Source organism: Thamnophis sirtalis, unplaced genomic scaffold (genome assembly GCF_051295495.1).
Source record: "Thamnophis sirtalis isolate CommonGarterSnake01/CBP01778 unplaced genomic scaffold, rThaSir2_p1.2 scaffold_7, whole genome shotgun sequence".
In the NCBI taxonomy this organism is placed as follows: domain Eukaryota; kingdom Metazoa; phylum Chordata; class Lepidosauria; order Squamata; family Natricidae; genus Thamnophis; species Thamnophis sirtalis.
Window position 1 is genome coordinate 40,331,596 of NW_028261387.1, and position 22,060 is coordinate 40,353,655.

The 22,060-nt window shown below is 38.4% G+C and overlaps 1 protein-coding gene across 3 annotated transcripts in view; it reads right to left on the reverse strand.

The window, feature by feature from the left end:
• RNF220 (ring finger protein 220) overlaps positions 1-22,060 on the reverse strand; it is a 388,384-nt gene that overhangs the window by 64,349 nt on the left and 301,975 nt on the right. The window contains exons 1-4 of one of the 3 annotated variants that reach the window (XM_087719791.1): positions 15,868-16,008; positions 15,126-15,168; positions 7,767-7,888; positions 5,946-6,078 (exon numbers count right to left, since the gene is read on the reverse strand). In XM_087719791.1, the coding sequence (XP_087575917.1) occupies positions 5,946-6,078; positions 7,767-7,888; positions 15,126-15,168; positions 15,868-15,906 (337 nt within the window). In that variant the 5' untranslated portion in view covers positions 15,907-16,008. Of the gene's footprint in view, positions 1-5,945; positions 6,079-7,766; positions 7,889-15,125; positions 15,169-15,867; positions 16,009-22,060 lie in introns of those variants that run through there. The other 2 variants (XM_087719790.1, XM_087719789.1) reach the window with 2 other exon arrangements.

The window sequence follows — 22,060 nt, forward strand, 5'->3', positions numbered from 1 at the left end:
ATATAGAATATGGTTTGCAAAGCCATTTTCCTTTCTTCTGAAGTTCCAGAGATGCAAAAACGATTCCCCCACAAATTTGGCATAAATTATAATAAAGAATGTATTACTTCTTTATGCCTTTATCTTAGGAGAATGAGAAAGGACAGGCAAAAATCTATTCTCATATCGGCAGGAAAAAAACCCAGATACTTAAACTGAACTTGTCATGATGGTTTGTTTCCTGCATTACAGAGAGAGCTCCACCATTTCTATTTACAATATTTACAAAGCTTCTAGTTCCTATACACATTCACAAGCAAAAATTGCTATAGTTGATGCCACGTAAGCACTTTATTTTGCAGCAAGCATAGTGTGACATCAGTGCCCATACCAAAACATTTCAATTAGCTGCGAACCACCAGTTGGATGACAGCCATCTGCTGGAAATGCCTGGCATTTATATTTTAATCAGTCTGATTCTCCAACAGTCATAACAAGTGCAGATGAAACCATGAAAAACTCTTGCTGCAGAAAATTAGGGTTCTGTGCTGATCTTTCACTTGGCAAATTAAGAAAAATCCTGCTGATCAGATTTATCAGTCCACTGAGTTCAGCATCTAGGAACCAAGAAAAACTAGAGAGAAGGCATAATGGCTATCTTTTTTACTATCTATTGTATGTGGAATTCAGAGACATACTAGTTAATAGACTTCCTATAGGCTAGTACTCTTTCCTGCAAAGAAATATGGTATACCAAGAAAGATAAGGCTTCTTTGTTAACAGGGTTATCAGCACCTTCAAGCTAACATACAAGGTTATTCTAGGTTGCTCATTAAAGAAAAGATCTTGCAGTGTTCATCTTAGCTTCCTGATAATCAGTCTTTTAAAACCTTAAACATTGCTTTAATGAATATTTCAAAGCAATGAAATTTCCAAGATTGTCAAGTGAACAGAGAGTTGACCAGTTGTTGTCATACTTAAAGATTTAGTACGGGAATGGCAAAGAAAGACAACTTAACTATATTTTCCAACCCTTTCATATCTGGAGGGGGGGGGCAGCAATCTCAGCTCTATCAGACAGCAGAGCTCAGAGCTTAAATGGGATGTTGCTGGCTTGCTTTTCCTGTCTGTCTGTCTCCCTCTTTCTCTGAAGTTGCCTGGACAGCTTCCTCAAGCTGGCGTTATCACTCCCTCTAACTACTCTTGGCAGGCAATCTAATTCCCCCTGAAAAGGTCACCGCCATTTTAACTGCCTTTCAATCACATTAGGAGTGTGGCTGCTCATGCCCACGGAGCTATGCCTGCAGCTCTCCTGGCTAAGGTGCAATCGATAAACTGACATACCATCCCCCCCCCCATCCCAGCAGAAGATGGCTCTTCCCTTGTGCCATTCAGAAGTGCCGCTCCCTCCCCATTTACTTACTTTGGCTAAAGGAATGACACAAGATGCTGTTTGACCAAAACTCTCATAAAAGTGATACTGACATATCCAGAAAGATAACCTTGTAGGCCTTGAATGAAATAGCTCAATTGTGACAACGAGGGAGGGTTTTGGGGGGATTAGACACACAGAAGCAGCCACATTCTGGGAACCAACCTGGCCCTTTCAAGACAGGTTGCTTGCCAAAAAAAAAACCACCATCCACAAAACTGCTTCCAGCTCCCTTCCCTGCAATCATTACTGTTATCTCTCCTGCCTTCACCCTTTTTTCCTCATAGTTACCACCATCATGTTTCCTCCATCGATCCTCATGTAAGACACTGTTTTAAGTCCGCTCGCCTTTTGACTGCACTAAGCCATTTAAGGGATGACAGCAACCTCTATCAGCACAAAGCCAATATGATTCTTTTCAGATAAAGCACTTTTGTCACCCGTTCTCCCTCCCACTCACTCTTTCAAATAGCCCACATGTTAAAAAATGCTAAGCTTTCAAAGAAAAAAAACATTTTTGAGCCTCACTCTGTAATTCTTTAAAAGGATAACCTCATAGTGGAAACACTTAACGAAAATGAGCAGCTGTTCTTAAAGACTATGAGGAATTGCTATAAATACTAGGACTATAAATTAAGACAATAAAAACTCAGTGCCTCTAGTTCTGGAGCAAACCCCATGTGGAACTTTAGACACAGATAATAGAAGATAACCTTCCACAAGATCTAGCAGATATAGAAGTCCAAGAGGTACATTTGTTCCATTCACTGGGATCTCTACACAGAACTTTTGGAGCATGAAAAATTTGCATCCTTCATCAAAGGATCTGCTGCTATAGGAAGGAGACCAAAGACTCCAAACTGGAAGATGAGTGAATTTTACTTGCAAGGAGAACAAGAGCTGCTCTCTACACAACCACAGGTTTTTTCCTAAATAAGTCTTTGTGTTTGTATACATATGTTAAAACAATGATTACCTTTTTTTTAATCAGAAAAATGTACCTCACTATCAGAATTTTAGGAAATATTGAGCTAAACAAAAATGGGGGAGAAAACCAAATAGATTGCACTAATCTGCCAAGATTGTGAAAATAGTAAGATGGTATGATAAAGGAAATTCATAAACTGCGTGAACTGATATTTACTAACAAGTCTACTTCTGTGAAATACAAGTTTCAGCCTTACAGACCATTTAACTATATACCATATGATTTATACAGATCATAGTTGATAGGTTCACACGTTTTGCTGAGCCATGGTTTGTTTTAATAATAAGGTACACATTTGGATTTCTCATCATTCTAAGTCATCAGCAAATCACAATTTAAATAAATTATAGCTTAACACAAAGTGTAAACTATACTACTAAAAATGTCAGGCCCCCAAATCAAGGAAGACACATAATTCTTCCAAGCTGTGTTCTTTATAGATCCACATATATAGACAGAATCTTGTCAAACTGAAGCACTCTACTATCTGCATCTACTGGTATCATATACTTTGAAAACTATTAGGGAGGGGCTGACTTCGCCCTCTTCGACTAACACAAAATATTTGGACTGAGATGCCCTTATTCTTCTGGAATGTACCTGAGCCCCCCTGGGAATCCAGCCTACTATAAACCATCACAAAGAAATATTTCAGGGGTGAGGAATCAGGTTTAAATCAGTTAAGATATTAATGCTCTTCTTAACAGTGGGATATAAATGTAGGTTTTCACTCTTAAAAAGTATCTAAGACAAAATACCCAATTCAAGAGTTTTGCAAGTATATGTTTTAGCAACAACTTATGTTTTAAGAAGAAACTCAGGAAGCAAATGTTATCTTGAATATATTTATCCTTTTTCCGCTTAACCTTTAAAGAAAAGGGATTATCAAAATGTTATCTAGCAAATGGTTGAGCCACTAGAGTACTCAAAATTATTTGAAAAAGATAAAAATAGCATGGAAAATTGCTCTAATTAAAACTTCTAAATTATACCAATGCAACTTATATTATCTTCTTGAATGTTCTATACCAGGGGTGTCAAACTCAAGGCACATGTGCCAGATGCGACCCACGGGGCCATCCTGGAAAATGGTAAGGGTCAGGCCTGTGTTGCTTTGGCCCAGTCTACCTGTGTCGGTTCGGCCTGCTCTACCCAATGCAAAGAGAAAACATCAGGCCAGCGTGGCTTTGGCCCAGTCTACCCAATGCGAAGAGGAAACATGCCAGCTGTTTGGGGAGTGGTGCCAAGCTGGCCACACTCATTCAGCTGTGCCCCCCCCCCCATGGTCAACCAAAGCCCTGATGCAGCTTTCAATGAAATTGAGTTTGACACCCCTCTACACTATTTTCACGGAACTCTTATTTACAAAAAATAAAATTCTTGCATTAGTATGATAGGAAGCCTGAAGCTGATACAGGAAATCCATGAGATATGACAGATTTGTTGGGAAGATTTACCAATGCTAGTTTATTGTGCTGCAAAAAATAAGGCTAGGATATCTGACAAGAATAAATCATTTGATTACTGCATAAGAACACATGAACACTCCAAAAGAAATGGTTGAACTCTGACCCATCCGCTTTAGCCATGATTTATTCACATAGAAAAGTATAAAGGAAACCTGAAAAAGAGAACACCATCATAGATATCCATAGGCAGAGGCTGGGAAGGATGGGGAAGGTAAGTGAACCATGCACCATTGTTCTGGCCCCCACTTAGCCTGTTCCAAAACTAAAGTCACACAAAGCTTGCCAAAAGAAAGCCTTTATCAGTCTCGGCTCAGACTGGCTGCGAGCCCAAAATAAACATAGATAAAGTCTCTTTCAAACAAGGGTTACGCAGCAGAATACAGAAACAAAACTCTTACAGCACCAAGTTTTCAAGAAGCAAAATCACTTCTCCAAGTGTCTCACAAACTCACACAGGATCGGAACTGAATTCTCCATAAACGAACAACGTTGACTTCTGCAACCAGGGCATGGCACCATCAGTCCTTTTATCCGTAGGAGAAGACTCTAATGAGCAACAACTGTGTGTAATCACCTCCTATGAGTCCTCAATTGTGCCTTACGGTCGGTCAGCTCTTCTCCTACGTGCATCCCGAAATGACTCACAGGAGGGTTCTTGCTCAGCCTCTCTTGTCTCCTCCCCACTGATCCAAGGCTCAGTCAGTACCTGGGGACCAACTAGTCTCTCTGAGCCCTGCTCGGAATCAGACCCCTGTCCAGAGCCCTCCTCCTCTTCCAAGCATGACTTATAAGGCCCCTCGCTGTCAGAGTCTGATAACAGCTCCAAAGGCTCTAGCCAAGTCACAACATACCATGCTGTTCCTTTCATACAATACTGCAATACATATCCAAAAGTTTATATTATGAGGTCACTACTCATGTTTCATCATTTTGGCATCACTCTGGCTAGGAACAATTGCCTAGAAGTATCCTTTATAACAGTCTTTTTCAACCTTTTTTGTGCAAAGGCACACTTTTTTCATGAAAAAAATCACGAGGCACACCACCATTAGAAAATGTTAAAAAAATTTAACTCTGTGCCTATATTGACTATATATAAGGTGTTTTTCCCACGGCACACCTTAGACTATGTCACGGCACACTAGTGTGCCACGGCACAGTGGTTGAAAAACACTGCTTTATAACACTAACTAAATGATTTAATTTTGAAACCTACTTGCACTAGTGTGATTTTCTTTGCATATTTTAAATTAAAATGCAAATTATTACATATGGCAGGTTGCAAACTTTAACTGTGATAGAGAAATATATCAATTTCCCTGCTTGAAAGGATGCAACATTTTCCACACAATCACAAGGTTCTCAATCAGTTTAGTGAATCCTGACATAGACCAAAAGGCTGAGTAGAAGAAAAGAGTCAGGTGCACAGTTAAAATTACATTCACCAATAAAACTCACAAAGGTGACATTTTACCATAACTCATTCACTCCTTTGTAGCCATTTTTCCTGTCACAGGGGAAAGAAGAGAAAGAGGAAAAATAAGATTTGTTTGTCTGGAAACCCTCAGGGCTGGAGTGCTGAAGGTGTATGGCAGGTTGGTGAATTGTCATTTATCAGACTTAAAAAAGATAGAGTGATAAATGCATAACTGGACCTTTAATATTTTATGCAGGTGCTAAAGTGACTTAGCTGTCAACTTCCATAAATCAACAGCAGCTGATAAAGTTGCTTTCGTCATTGTAGATTGGGGCTATTTACTATGTTATTTTTCGTAATATTTTAAAATGCAGAGTGTCACTGAAACTGACTGGCCTTGGCAATATCTCTCCAACTTTGACCGATGCTATCTCAATATTAATGCAATATTTGTAATTCCAACCATTTAATTTTGTTTTCATAGATGCAAAAAAAAAAAGAAGAATTTTTATACTAACAAAAATGCAGGTTTCAATGTACACTGAAAACAGATGCATTTTACAGTTTGTAAGACTATATTTATCAATAGTACAACATTTAATAATATCAAAAAGCTCCCCAAAAGTAATTTAGTTTTAAGAACTAAGAAGAGAAATTTACCTCTGAAGCCCCCTTCCAGGAGGGTGGTAGCACGTATTCTCTTCTGCCCGCACCATTCATATTCCTCAAAGCGATTACCATTCTCATTCTCAATGTCAACAGGGTCATCCTCCAACATGCATGACCCCTCCCTCTGAGTAAATAAAACATTAAGCATCTTTTTAGAATCTTGGAAAATAGATACTATTCATCCTAGTAGGGATGCTGAGGTAAATTATGGAGAATTTTGCAAGGTTAAACTGCATACGAGCAATGGCAAAACATTACAGAGAGTGTTGTTTTAAAATTATGAGAGTTCCAAGAAAATAATATAATTTAAAGAACTATGGAAATTCAAGGCTAGATTATTTAAATAATGCCTAATATTATCTTGAGCCAATGAATTGTCAAAATGGAACTTGAATTGAGAATTTTCTGACTAATATTCTATCTGATGAAGGAAGGTATAATGGTCTGTTTTACAAGGAAGAAAAATAAAAATGTCCATCGCACTACAGAAAGAATTTGTCTAAAATTTATAAATAACTGAAATACAATGACTAATACAGATTGTAATCTTTTGTTTAAATTAATAAATCAGAGCTATCATCAAACCCTGCATTACGCCCCCCCTCCAAACCACCACCACTCCTAATCTTATTTTAGTATTGTCTATCGTATGAAAAAAATTCCAATAAAATGAGAAAGCTTGGAAAAGAAAAAAATTGAAGCTTTAACTATGTAGATTAGAATTGATCATTCTGGATAAAGCTTTAGCATTATTTTTGTTAGTTCTCATATACTACTATCTGCAAGAATTGCTAACACAATTATTTATGTGTGTGACTACTTCAACGCTTTATATACTAAATTGCAAGGACAACAGTCAGGTGACTGATTTTGAAGACATGATTTAATTCATTAATCAAAAATAGCCACATCAATATCATCAACTATAAAAACACCAGGCCATGGTCTGCTATTTTAAAGAATGTGATATCTGTCATGTTGCGAATGACAGGCTATACTCCACCAGGAAATTACTGAGCACCCTCACAAATGCTATAAATGGTGTAGGAAAATTAGATCCAAGGTCCAATAAACTTATTAAAACTAGAGCAATGCTTGACTAGATGTGTATAGTCACTTTTTCTTAAATGGAGAGTAGCATCTAGGTTCTACATATATAACTTTGAGGGTGAAAAGAAACTGGCTTCACTTCTCCGCTCCAATACATGTTTACGTCTCAGTTTTATTGCATTAATGTTAATAAATTGCATATTATAATCAAGCTCCAGAGAAGTAGGAAAAGCCTCCTGTAACTTAGGAGAACTTCTGAAGATACCAAAGTTAGAGGCCACAATTTTCCTCCTATGCTTTTGTAGGGCAATAGTAAGGTGCCCAACGGCATAGGGGCATCATTAAGTCATATCCTAATTTTAGAGGGTCCTTTTTCATGTTTAAGGTATTTTAAGGGCAATAATTTCCATGAGTGAATCCTACCCCCCTCCCCTTCCAAAAAGGGCTGTTACAAAAATCTAGCCATTTTCTCATTGCATTTCAGTGGCTCAATCTCTGTATCGGTGGGGAGGGTGCTGATTGTCACTGCTACTGTAATAGCAACGGAGACTACAATCCATTCTCATTTGAAAGGCTAGGAGTATTGGCTGTAACGTAACAAGACTGCCAAAATGATAAGCAAGTAATCAAGTGGATCTGCAAAGGAACATTCAGGTCTCAGGTCTTCAATTGGCAACTTCGATTTCTATCCAGATATCAGGCAGAGCAGAGAGTGTAGAAGAAAGAAAGGAGAGGCAGCAAGGGTTTCCTTAGCATTTCTACCTTTGCAAGGCATTGTTCGACATGCCCACTCCTCTCCTCCTCGGATCCTGAGAGAGGCTGGCTGCAGAGGGGACATACCTGCCCTTCGTCTTGCTTCCTCCTTTTCATTTTTCCAATCCGAGCTGTTCAAGGAAAGCAGAGATAGAAGAAAAGTACAACAGGTTACATTTGTAAGATTAGCCCTTCTCTATCCAGTGTCAATAGTATTCATATCTATTCCTTGCAAAGGGCAAATACGAACACAATTAGAAAGGAAGTACCACACAGGGTTGAATTTTATCTTGAGCACTCTAAACTTAATCCTCTTCATCTTTCCATCTTTGTGGCATGGTCAAACACAAATCAAATTCCTTGTCTTCAAGAAATCATGCTTAATTCTATAATTATTGTAGCACTGCACCCTTCTAGTAAAAAAACCCCTAAAGCCATTTGAGTTGCCTCCAGGTGGGAAAATTAATTGAAGCAGAGAGCTTCCGGATTCATCCCAGAATAAGTATCAGTAACCAAGATGCCAAACAAGATTTATTTATTTTAGAATAATTTATTATGGAACATTTTTCAAACTACTGTAAAAAGGTGCTGCTTATACTACTAGCCCCCCAAAAGCACCAAGTTCAAGCATGAAATTTGGTAGCAAAATGGCCAAATTTCAAGGATGCATGCTTAATACAAAATTAAATAAGGCAAATAGGAGTGATCAGGCAAAAATCTCTTATCTTCATCTGTATCTCAAGGTAAACTGTCTTGTGCTGAGTTTACTCCTGATGGTTGCACTGAGAGTGCACACTCCTTGCTCCTCTCAGGATGATTTCTGCCTTTCCAGTTATGGGTGAGTTAGGTGGGCACATGTATGAATGGAGTGAATGGCAGCAATTTAGGCTTCAGGTTTAAATGGACATAAATTAAACCTTCTTTTGATGCCAATTTATTTAGCTGGTTTTCAACTTATGACCAATCACTTAGTGACCATTTGAAGTTGCAAGACACCCTCCCCACAAAGGCACTTATAAACCAGTTCCAACAACTGCTTTCCCCATGCAGTCACATGACCAGATTTTAGATTGACACTTTGACTACAATTTAAGACTTATTTTTATTTTGCTGAAAAACAGTGTTCATTTCTGGGCTTGAATGAAAATTCCCCATAATGAACAATGGGTTTGCTTAATGACTGAATGACTATGGTAAATAGCTTAACGACTGCTGGAAAAAAATCATAAAATGGTATCAATTTCTATATTTGTGAGTTTTTAATGTTGTATAGTAATTTTTCAAATATGAAGGTAAAAAAGTTATAAATTGTGGACCTGTTTTCAAGGGGGATAATTATTATAGCTGAAACGTATTTATCAATATTCAACCAGTGGGGGATACTTCATGGTTTTATATACTTTTTTCTCTTTGTTATTCTTTTTTATTTTGACTTTGAAATAAAAAAAATAGAAATAAAAATATGTACACTACAAAAACACTGATCATTATGGTTCAGACAAAGTTAATTAATGTGAGATGATTATGTGTTGCTATATGTTGCACAAACATATAACAAAATTGTTATATTTGTTGCAACTTCATAGAATTTATACAAAGCATGAAAAATGATCTCAAAAATACTCTAAAGACAAAATATGGATAAGAAAACTGGTAAATGTAAGTTGCTACTAATAATTTGAGAATGCAAATGCAGGAAAAACAAAGTATGTTCAATTATATGGTCAACTTTAGTTGACATAAAATGATCAGTCATGAAATATTTTAAGAATATTATCCTCTAGTCTATTTCTCTGAACTCCTTCCATTTTTCTTCCAATCACATTTTTTCTCAAGCAACAATTCCCAACAAATTTATAGGCACCTACTTTTCACTAAATACACAGTGCAAGAGGAAACAAGTCCCATTAACTCTGGATCAGTTCTCCAGAATAGCACTAGTGGCTCTGGCTTTTACCCTCTTAGTATTAGAACACTTACATAAAACAAAAAACATTTCTCCAATAATAAACCTTGCTCTTAATAATTTATGTCATGTTTTCAGGACCAGATAAGTAGAAAACAGCTCCATGTAAAAGATCCTAAATTTTCATGGTAACCAGGCTAACCTTTTCTTAAAGGAAATTAGAATTCCTCATATAGGAAGCTGCACATCCAGCTTTTTCCATGTTCATAAGAGCAAGTATTAATACACCCCAGAAAAAAACATGCAATAAAAATGCACTAAAGAATAGTCATTAGAAACCTCCTTATCTGTAGTCACTAACAAAATCTACAATCACTTATTCTTAATCACTCATCTAGTTAATTTGCAACAAGAAGACTTCCATGTTATACTTTCAATACCTTTTGCTTTTAAAAAAAACTATCCTCAATTACCAAGATGTTGATAATATTATTTTTTTCAAGGACTAATGGAGTAATATCTGATTGCATCTTTTTAAAATAAATCTTTCACTGCAAAGCCTGTGATGCTAATTGGAAAAATTCTAAAAGTTAAAAAATATTAATGTTAATAACTTGGATTTTAACTATTTGCAAAGCTTCTTGGACCAATTTTCATGTTGCTGGATTATTATGTTTATTATTTATATGCTAGCATGATGTACAGGTAATGTAAAGGGATTGATATTTTTCCTAGGCTGATGACTGTTCGACACAATTCAGAAAATAAGACTACATTATTATTATGCATTCTCACTGATGGAGACAACTTTAAAAAACATATAACAACTATTGCAAAAAAATGTTCTTGCCCACAAATCAGAGTGGCAGAGGCCAAACATTAAATACAGCAAAAGGAAGATAACAAAAAAGTTAGCAATAGCTTAATGGTGGAATTCAGGAATGGGAACAAGAAACTGAGGCTGTTTGAAAAACGAATGAGTAGAATTTCCAATTGCTGCTATAAAGCTCTGCTATCACTTCTAATCAGCATAGAAAGGATGGAGTAGCCTCAGAGGAAGGGGGGCAATTGCCGAGCTGTCCCAAAGGAGAACAGCTCAAAAGAACACACAAGTGAGACCACAGTATTGTTAATTAGTGCTGATAGATGAAATCATTTCTAATTAGCTCTCTAATCCTTCTACCCAGTACTCTTGTCACAGGAGCAAAGAGAGAGGCTTGGTTGGTTTTTTCCTAATGTTTAAGCCAAAGATTTTTTTTAAAAGAATAAGCCTGAACAAAGTAACAGAAAAACTATCAGTTAAGATTCCAAACAGTCAGGTTAGTTTTTGCAGTCCCTCAGTTAGAAAATAGTTGAAATTTTGTAAGAGACTTTGCTATATCAATGAAACAACAGAAAAACTAACTATCATTTAAGATTCCAAACAGTTATGTTAGTTTTTGCCGTCCCTCAGTTAGAATAAGTTGAAATTTTGTAAGAGACTTTGGTCTATCAGTGAAATAGACATGACAAAAGAAAGTTTGATAGTTTTAAGATGCACAAGACATTTTAAATTATTAGATTTATTTTGCTTAAATAACCAAGGCATAGGGAAATCAGTATTAACATTACAATAACAATTCTGTCACTGGAATGATTTCATGAACCAGAGTGTTGTTGATAGTCACTTTTTTTAAGTATTCCTTCTGGATTAATCGTGGATCTAAATTGCTACAAAAAATATTTCAAACACATCCATTGCTTCCTTTTCTACACAAAAGTACACAATGGTGACAGGCTTTGCTTTGTTAATCCAAACAGCACAAATTCAGACTTAGTCTTAATTTACACTATCTCATGTACTTGTTCTGGTTGGTTCCACCACAAAACCGTGGTCGACTAAAGCGCGCTCGACGAAACCGTGTACCTGACGTCATCACAGCGCGACGAAAAAAGCACACTGTGAGCGGTAAAGCTAAAATTAACACGTAAACCTAAACCTAACCCCCCGAAACCTAACCCTAAACATAACCCTTAACCTAACGCTAAACCTAACGCTAACCCTTAACCTAACCCTAAACCTAACCCTAACGCTTAACCTAACCCTAAACCTAACCCTAACCCTTAACCTAACCCTAACCCTTACCTTAACGTGAATCAGCTTGCTTTAAAAGCACTTTTTAAAGCGCCCTTTTTTCTCCGCGGTCGTATTTGTCGCGCTGCTGATGACATCAGGTACGCGCTTTAATCAGGCGCGCTTTAGTGGACCGCGGTTTTGTCGTGCCACGGTTCTGGTTTACCTGGAGTTTTTATTTTGCAGAGTTTTAGAAGGGCGCTTGTGTTTTGCAGGGCCTTATTTTGTATGTATTACATAACTTTTATATTGCTGTGAAGCCTGGAATCACACCTACTTTTGTTCTATAATCTAGGTAATCATTTACATACTGAAATCCAATTTTGTATTCCACATTCTACCTATGTTGAGCACTCTATTGAAAAGAAAAACCCACCATGTCTTTTTCTAGTCTACTAACCTACTTTTTAGTTAATAGCTTCTAACTCAATTTTGCTTGTCCATTGATCAATACCGTGTTTACCCGAAAATACGACCTGTCTGGAAACTAACGCCTTGCCACATTTTTCGCATGGGCAAAAATATAAGCCCACCCCTAAAAATAAGTCCCCTGGACGACAACCCCCCCCCGGCCAGGCAGAGCACTGCTCACCGACCTAGTGGTATCCCAAAGGCGCCAAGCCGTGGGAGCGGAGGGGAAGGCGCTCACATTGCTTGGCACCTTCGGGATACCGCTAGGTTGGGGAGTGGCGTTCTGCCTGGCCGGGGGGGGGGGAGGGGTGGCTGCTCCCTTGTAAACTGGCTCCCGAAGAGCTGGGCACAGCCTCAGGGGCAAAGCAGCCATGAGGTGACCACACTCACGAGCAGCCACCCGGCAAACCCCCTCTCCAGCCGGGCAAAGTGCCATTCACTGACCTAGGGGGTATCCCTAAGGCGCCAAGGCACATGGCGCTCTGCCCGCTCCCCAGCTCCCATGGCTTGGCACATTTGGGATACCCCCTAGGTCAGTGCATGGAGCTCTGCCCGGCTGGAGAGGGGGGTGTGTGCGAACACCTGTTCCACCCCTACCGCGCTCCGAGCATAACTTCTTCTCTGGCTTCCAAACTCGGCTACCGAGTCTTCCAGCAGCGGCCGCTTTAGGAGTGCGCTCTATGGTTGTGGGCTGGCTGCTGGAAGACTCTCTGTCCGGAAGACTCTCTGGCAGCGGCCCACAACCATAGAGCGCACTCCTAGAGTGGCCGCTGATGGAAGACTCAGCAGCCGAGTTTTGGAGTTTGGAAGCCGGAGAAATTATGCTCGGAGCGCGGCGGGGGCGGAACAACCCCCCCTTCTCCAGTCGGGCAGAGCTCCATGCACTGACCTAGGGGATATCCCGAATGTGCCAAGCCACGGGAGCTGGGGAGCGGGCAGAGCGCCATGTGCCTTGGCACCTTAGGGATACCCCCTAGGTCAGTGAATGGCGCTCTGCCCGGCTGGAGAGGGGATTTGCCGGGCAGTTGCTCATGAGTGTGGTCACCTCATGGCTGCTTCACCCCTGAGGCTGTGCCCAGCTCTTTGGGAGCCAGTGCACAAGGGGGCAGCTACCCGACAACCCCAAAACAATAAGCCCTCCCCATATAATAAGCCCAAGGCATATTTCGTGGGGCAAAAGGAAATAAGACCCTGTCTTATTTTCAGGGAAACACGGTACATGCTCAGATCATACCATTTCTTCTGCATATTCCAGATTGGTATAGTTAAGAATTGTATTCAATTCACCCTTGGAAGCGAATTGACACAATTATTTTCAGAATTAATGTGTACATCATTATTTAAAGAATTTATATGACCATCTATCTCATATAATGATCCCACTCAGCTCATAACTGGTAAAAACAGGAATACCTTCCCCCATTTCAATAGGCATCAGACCAATCAATCTCTTGACATTTGGGCAAAAAGCCAGGTCTTTACAGCCTTCTGCAAGGTTCAAAGGATAGAGATCCCTCACATTTCAGGTAGAAGGTTATTTCAAGGCTGGGACAACTACAGAGAAGGTGTGCCTATGTACAGTTAATTTTCTGGAATTATAGGGTAATGGAAATCAAGATTTACTTTTTAGTTTTACACAAAGTATTATAAAATAGTTTTATGATAGATTTATTTGGGGGAGTTTTGGGCAATTTGGAATACATATGGGTACATAAATGACATCCTTATTTCAAAGCTACCATTAAAAGTCAGAAAAAGATAGATTTTTAAAGTTGTTGACAAGTACATGGTATGTACAATACCTAAATTGGCTCCAAATCACCTTTTCCTTTAAAATCTGGATTGTTGCACAGCAACAAAAGCTCAAGAAGCCTTTGATTAATATTATATTTCAATGAAGCCAATACACCCAGCAAGAACTGATTTGCTTTAAAAAGTCTTGGAAAAATATTTGTGTTTCGGCACTAGGCATTTTCCAATAACAGCACCAGATGCCACAAGGAATATTTGTGAGATGATCAATATATGAAATGGTATAATAGCATATTCATTAATCATATGCCAGGGGAATTCAATAGAAATTGTACAGCAGTTTATGAATGTAAAACACAGATTACATGTATTCAGAATACAAAGCATGGTGCTTATTAATCTTAATTCAAGAGTTCACTCTTACGATGTTGTAAATACCACTAACATAGATCTTATAACCTTGCAGCTGCCTAGTAATTTTGAATGCGTAATAAAAGATTCTTTTCTTGCAATTTTAGAATACTTTATAATTTGAATGTTTGAGATTTCAGTGTATTTGCTTTTGATTGAAATAAACACTGACAAATAGAATTAAAGAAGTATTACAGCTTTTGAAATTTATTTTTGTTTTAAACACTCAGATTTCATAGTATTAATATTTTAATCTGACTAAAAGTCTCAGTGCTAAAAGCTGTAAAAAAATTACTGCATGCAAATATTGCATATGTGATTTCCCTATAAGGGCAAATAATCTGAGGAATTAAATCTGTGGAAAGTTAATTTTGATTCTCTACAGTGACAGAGATTGGGCACAGGAGATTACACATAGACACACGCACACACACATGGAAATTGATCAGAAATTGAAGAACAGCACATATGATGTGTGGTTGGAAAAACTACAAAGAGGAAAATATGAAATAATGACACTATTTTTTTTTAATACACATGGCTCTAAGTAGTATCTCATTTCAAACAGTATCCAGTACTGGTGGTAATGATAGCACCAATTTAGGAAAGATTTAAAGAAACAAAAACAGGTTGGTAACACAAATGATAAGTAAGGCTTTAAAATTGTAGGTCACAACTTACTAAACCATCTTATAAAAGAGAGCATTAACCCATCAGACACTAATACTGGAAATTATTATTCCTAACAAAAGACAAGAATATAGGTCCCACTCACCATTCAGCCGGGTCTGTCTGTTTGCCCTTACTCGCAAAAAAGTCTATGAAAAGACACAAGAATGTAAATAGATAGGATTAAGGTCCTGCTAATGAGAAAACCAGATAATAATTCAATCAACTTTAAGAAGTATTCTTGAAAGGAACCCACTCCTAGAATATTTTTAAAAATACACACCAGTTTCATTCAACCCTTAAAAACCTTCCTTTCTGGTTTTTCATATATTAATTCAAAAAATCCATAGTTTCCTAACAGCTTCCCATGTTTTCTTTTGCTCAACTCTAAGTCATATTTGGACTTTCAGAACTCTCTCCTATAACATGATATTGCCAGTCACATTTGCTTTCTAAAGTTCATAGATTGTCCATTATCAAAAGCATTCAGACTGTATTAGTAGCTGTAACCAGGTTCCCTGCCTATCTCACTATCTTAGGCTGGCTCAAACTCCAAACTGATCTGCCAGATGAGTATCTATTTTGGCCCCATTTTCTAATACAACTCCAACTTTCCCCCCTCCCCGTCGAACGTGTCCTGCCATGCCTACTAGTTTCCTAATCAATTCCTAACATAATTCGTTTTCTCTTTATATAAAAAGAGGCCTCTCCAAGTTTATCCTGAGAATGTAAACAGACCACTCCCACTCTCAGGAAGGACGGCCCAGCTTCCTTTAGATGTAAACAAGACCTATTCCCTTCCTTAGCAATAAAATGGGTTCGGCCACAGAAACGGTCCACGTTCGCACCTCCTCCCGACCACCGGGCTCCCTCCTCTCGCTCTGCATGGCCAGGGATGAGAATGGATACGGGCAACGGCCCCGGCCCCGGCAATTAACTCCCCGCAACAGCGGTCGTCGCCATATTAGCTGCGATCATGTGACCAGCCGTCGCCGACGCGGGGTGAGAGTTCAGAGGAAGTTGTTCTCATGGCAACTAAGGCTGAGAGCGGGCGAGGGTTGAGGGGGATTTCTGCCATAATAATAGCGCGTTCCTCAATCACTTTTGTAAACACCAGTTACCACAGCCCGGATGCCTGAAATGTGTAATCTTTGCCCATCAGGTCGTTCCCGTCGCCTTTTCTAACAACTCACACAACTCCTTAAAACAAATCCGCGCTCAAGAGCGCGCCGGGTCTGTACTTTGAAAAGCAGCATTTTTCCTCTTCACAATAAAAGACCACGGCTACCGATAGTATTCTTTCTTTTTCCTCTTAATTAAATAAAGAGTGCTGCAAAGACCCATGCCCCTATTTTTGTAGTAGCAGCAGCTTTGGCAGATGCCCAATATTCTGGTTTCACTAGCTTGACCCTATATTGATCAAGAAGTAAGAATGATTACTGGCCAAGACATAAATACACATTTCCTAAAACGAAAAAAATGTCTTGCTAATGGCAGCACTGGAAATGGCATGGCAGTTCATAATTTTCATCCTGATTTATATTCATAATACACGTGTATTTTGCCAATAATTATGTGTATTGCTGTCCATGCATTTAATGAAATTGATCACAATCCACAAAAGTTTATGTCATAACTGCTGTTTTTCAACTACTACATGATGTTTTTGCTGCAACATTTCCACACAAATGGAAACACAGTCATGTAAAACACTACACTACAGAAATGTAATTTTCAGATTTAAGGTTTAGTATGTTGTGCAAATCCTTGAAAGAGTAAATTCATTAAACCAAAGTTACATTAATTTGCGTAAACACACTGTGCAATCTTCAACTATAAAGAGTCAGAAAAGATGTTTTAAACTCACTTCTAGAAAAAATAGAAATGTAACAGCTGAAAAATTTCACTGTCTGATAAGCATGAATAGCAAATATGATGCAACTTTGAAGGTACAAACACCCATTCAAAGTCCAACCTTAGGACCATATTGTCAGACTACTGCCTGTAAAAAGGATATCATGCAGCTACTGGGTGCTCTGCTAATATGACACCCCAGATTTGCTTGGAGATAGATTTCTTTAGTCTTAAAAATGTCGTAGTATGCATCATAAAAAAAAATCACTGTCAGAAAAATATTCATTTTATGAGACTCTTGAAATATCCTTGTATGTAATAGGAATAGTAGCTAGTACAGAGTTAGAATATATAAGCAATTTACCCTTTTATTAAAGTAAATGAAGATCAATATGTAATATGCTCATGTCTTGTAAATGTTTAATCCTATTGAAATCAATAGGAATTGGCTCTGGTGAATTGTAGCTCTTTATAGTAGGACCAATATCGAAATAAAAACCTTTCCAAATTCAAATGTTACTAAAACTGTCAGACATTATTTTACTGTGTTATTTCCAAATTGTTGTTGCAAGAAAGTTAAGCCTATAGAATAATAAAGTTAAAAGGGACGTTGGAGTTATTCTAGCCCAATCCCAGACAGGAGAGCCTACACTGATTGTCCAATCTCTTCTTTAAAACCTCCAGTCATGGACCACCTACAATATCTGGAGGCACTGATCACTTGTTCTCCCTGTTAGGAAATTTCTTCTTAGTTCAAGGTTGGATCTCTCCTTAATAAATTTCCATCTGCCCTCAGGTGCTTTGGACTATAGGTTGACCCTGTCCTATCTATGACAATCCCTCAAATATTGGAACACTGCTATCATGTCACACATAAACCACCGTTCTCTTATTTTTTTTATTGAACATTTTTGAAAAAAACAAACTTTTACAAATGTTTAGTCCCCCCTCCCCCCCAAACCCCCCGCCCAACCTTCCCTCTCCCCCCCCCCCGACTTCCCAGAACCAATACAGGATATAAATCTTTAACAAAGAGAATCTAAAGTACAGTTAAAAAAAAAGATAGTTAATAACGTATTTCCACTGAACTCTAGCTCCTCCTTGCTGGACTAACTTTAGATAATTTATAATCCCTGATCTCTAATCATAAGCTATCTGGAATTTCTGAGTCCCATATTTGTTTTGAGTATAGTCAATCCATCTTTTCCACTCCAGTTTGTATCTCTCATTTGAATGGTCCTTAAGATATGCAGATATTTTGGCCATCTCGGCTAGGTTTGTTACTTTCAATGTCCATTCTTGAATAGTAGGCAAATCTTCCTTCTTCCAGTATTGCGCCACCAACAATCTAGCTGCAGTTATTAAATGCAATATCAGATTAGTCTCTACAACTGTACAATCAGTAATTATGCCTAACAAAAATAACTGAGGGGTAAACTTTATCCTTTTTTAAAGAACATTTTGCATAATCCACCATATTTTTATCCAAAATGCTTTAACTCTTTTGGCAAGTCCACCATATATGAAAATATGTAGCATCCACACAATCACATCTCCAGCATTTAGGTTGTAAGTTCAAATACATAGAAGCCACTTTTTTTAGGATCTAAATGCCATCTATAAAACATCTTATAAACATTTTCTCTCAAGTTTTGGGCTTGTGTAAATTTTACATTTCTCACCCAAATCTTTTCCCATGTATCCAACATTATTGGTTCTTCAACATTTTGAACCCATTTTATCATACAGTCTTTAACTAGTTCTGTTTCCGAGTCAATTTCTATTAACACATTATATAATCTCTTTATATACATTGGACTTTGATCTCTAATTTGTTTAAGTAAATTATCCTCGACTTGCATAAAGCCAATTTTCTGATCTATTTTCCATCTAGCCTGTAACTGCCCGTACTGAAACCATGTTTGAATTACCTTTTCCTCTTTTAGGGTTCCCTAAACCAAGGGTTTCAGTTGTAGTACACCTCTTTCTGCAGTAAGAAGCTGTCTGTAAGTAGTTACATCCTGTTTTTGTACTATGTTCATATTTTCTATTGCGTGTCTGGGAATAGCCCACATGGGTATCTTATCGTTTTGTATTTATATTTTTTCCAAACCCGCAGTAGAGCATTCCTTAAATTATGACTTTTGAAATTCTTATCCACCTTTTTGTTGTATAGCAGATAAGCATGTCAACCATATACCAAATCATGCCCTTCAGTATTAAGTATTCTATCATCTGTTAAATTAATCCAGTCACTAATTACAGATAAAACTACTGCATCATAATATAGTTTTAAATTGGGTAATTTCAAGCCTCTTTCACGCACATCTTGCATTATTTTTAGTTTTACTCTCAGCTTCTTCCCTGCCCATACAAATTTATTAATACCCTTCTGCCATTCTAGCAGGCTTGCATCTTTTTAAAGTATTGGTAACGATTGAAAAAGAAATAAAAATTTAGGTAGAATATTCATTTTCACTGCTGCTATTCTTTCCAGCAAAGATAACTGTAATTTCTCCCATCTTTTCATTTCTGTCTGTATACTATGCCATAGTGGTTCATAATTATACTTATATAACTTCCCGTTTGAGGTTGAGATATAAACTCCTAAATATTTGACCTTTTTAACTATTTCACATCCTGTCATTCCTTCTAGTTCTTCCCTTTGTTTAGTATTCATATTTATAGCTAGTATCTTTGTTTTCCCTAAGTTTATTTTAAATCCTGACACTTGACCATATTGATTAATCATATTCATTAAAACCTTACTAGATTCCTGTGATTGGGTTAATGTTATAACCAAATCATCCGCAAAAGCACGTACTCTATATTCTTGCTGCCTAATCCTGATTCCCTGTAAGTCCCCTGAACCCTGTATTTTATTCAACAATAGTTCCAAAGTTATAATAAACAATAATGGGGATAAGGGACAACCCTGCCTTGTACCTTTCTCAATTTTAAATGAATCTGTTAGACTCCCATTAATTATGATTTGAGCTGTTTGTTCCTGATATGTTGCTTTAATTGATTGTAAAAAGTGCTCTCCTATTTGCATTTTTTGCAATATTTTCAGCAGGAATTGCCAATTCACTCACTAGATACCATCAATATGCGGACGATACCCAGTTGTATCTGTCCGCCCCGTGCCAACTCAATGAAGCGGCAGACGTGATGAGCCGGGGCCTCGAGGCCGTTATGGACTGGATGAGGGTTAACAAGCTTGTGCTCAACCCAGAAAAGACCGAGTGGCTGTTGTGTTTCCCTCCCAAAGATTCCACCAATATTCCATCACTCAGGCTGGGGGGTCAAATTCTATACCCCTCAGAGAGGGTTCGCAACTTGGGAGTCCTCCTAGATCCACAGCTATCGTTTGACCACCACCTGACGGCTGTGACTAGGGGGGCATTCGCCCAGGTTCGCCTGGTGCGCCAGTTGCGACCCTACCTGAATCGGGAGGCACTCACAACAGTCACTCGGGCCCTTGTTACCTCTAGGCTGGAATACTGCAATGTGCTCTACATGGGGCTGCCCTTGAAGAGCATCCGGCGACTTCAGCTGGTACAGAACGCGGCCGCGCGAGTGATCGTGGGTGCACCTCGGTTCACCCACATAACACCTATCCTCCGCGAGCTGCGCTGGCTACCTGTCGATCTCCGGATGCGCTTCAAGGTGCTATTAGTCACTCATAAAGCCCTGCATGGTAGTGGATCTGGATACTTGAGAGACCGCCTCCTGCCAATCACCTCCCTGCGACCAATTAGATCACACAGATTGGGCCTCCTCCGTATTCCATCGGCCAGCCAGTGTCGGCTGGCAACTACAAGGAGGAGGGCCTTCTCAGTAGTAGCCCCGACCCTTTGGAACGAACTCCCCGTGGAGATTCGTACCCTCACCACCGTCCAGGCCTTCCGCACAGCCCTCAAGAACTGGCTAGCCCGTCAGGCCTGGGGACAAGGATAGTTGCCCCTCCCGAATGATGAATGTATGTTGCTTATTATTTTTATTATATGTGTTTATGTCACTGTTTGTACTTTCCCTCCCCCCTGATTTTATGTGAGCCGCCCTGAGTCCCCTCAGGGAAAAGGGCGGCCTACAAATGTTAATAAAAATCTACAAAAAAAAAATAAAAATCACTCGATCAAAGGCTTTTTCAGCATCTAAAAATATAAGCGCAGCAGGAATTTGGTTGTTCTTTCCCAGGTATTCTAATGTATTGAGAATTAGTCTTACGTTAGTTCTCATTTGTCTCCCTTGAATAAAACCTGTTTGATCATTATGAATCAATTGCTGAATAGCCAACATTAACCTATTCGCTAGTATTTTAGTGAAAATTTTGTAATCTATATTGAGTAATGATATGGGTCTATAATTTTTTGGTTGAGTAAGATCTTGATCTTCTTTGGGTATCAAGGATATAAAGGCTGTCTTCCAAGATGGGGGTACCTTCCCCTTCCACTTGGATCTTATTAAATAATTCCTTAAGCGGTTCTACCATTTCTAATTGCAAATTTTTAATCCTGCTTTTAGCTGTTTAATTACCTGGAGAATTTCTCCCGAGGTTATTGGTTGATTCAGCCTTTCCCTCTGCTCGTCTTTAACTATGGGTATTTTTTCTTTATCCAGATATCTATCTATATCTAAGCTTTGGATTTTATCATTCGTGTACAGTCCTATAAAGAATTCATGAAAAACCCTTTGAATCTCCTCCTGTTGGTACACTTCCTTCCCTTTAAAATGTAATTTCGATATATTACGAGACTTCTGTTTTTTCCTAATCAAATATGCTAACCATCTACCAAATTTGTTTGCATTACAGAAAGTGTTGTGTTTTGCATATAGCAAATTGGTAGCCACCTGGTCTGACATCAGCATGTTAAATTGCTCTTTTAATAATGTGATTGTTTCTTTGATCTTTTTGTCTCCTGGTTTTAAGATTAGCTCCTGCTCTCTCTTCCTAATTTCATTTTCAAGTTCAATTCTCTTTTCCCCCTGTTTGCGTCTATGTAATCTATTCATATTTATCAGAACTCCTCTCATATGCGCTTTACTTGCATCCCATACCATTTCCATAGATGTACCCTTATTCATGTTAAAAACAAAATATTATTTTAACAACTTTTTACATTCATTAATATTTTTCTCATATTTAAATAAATTTTCATTCAGTCTCCAAGACCTTCTTGCTCA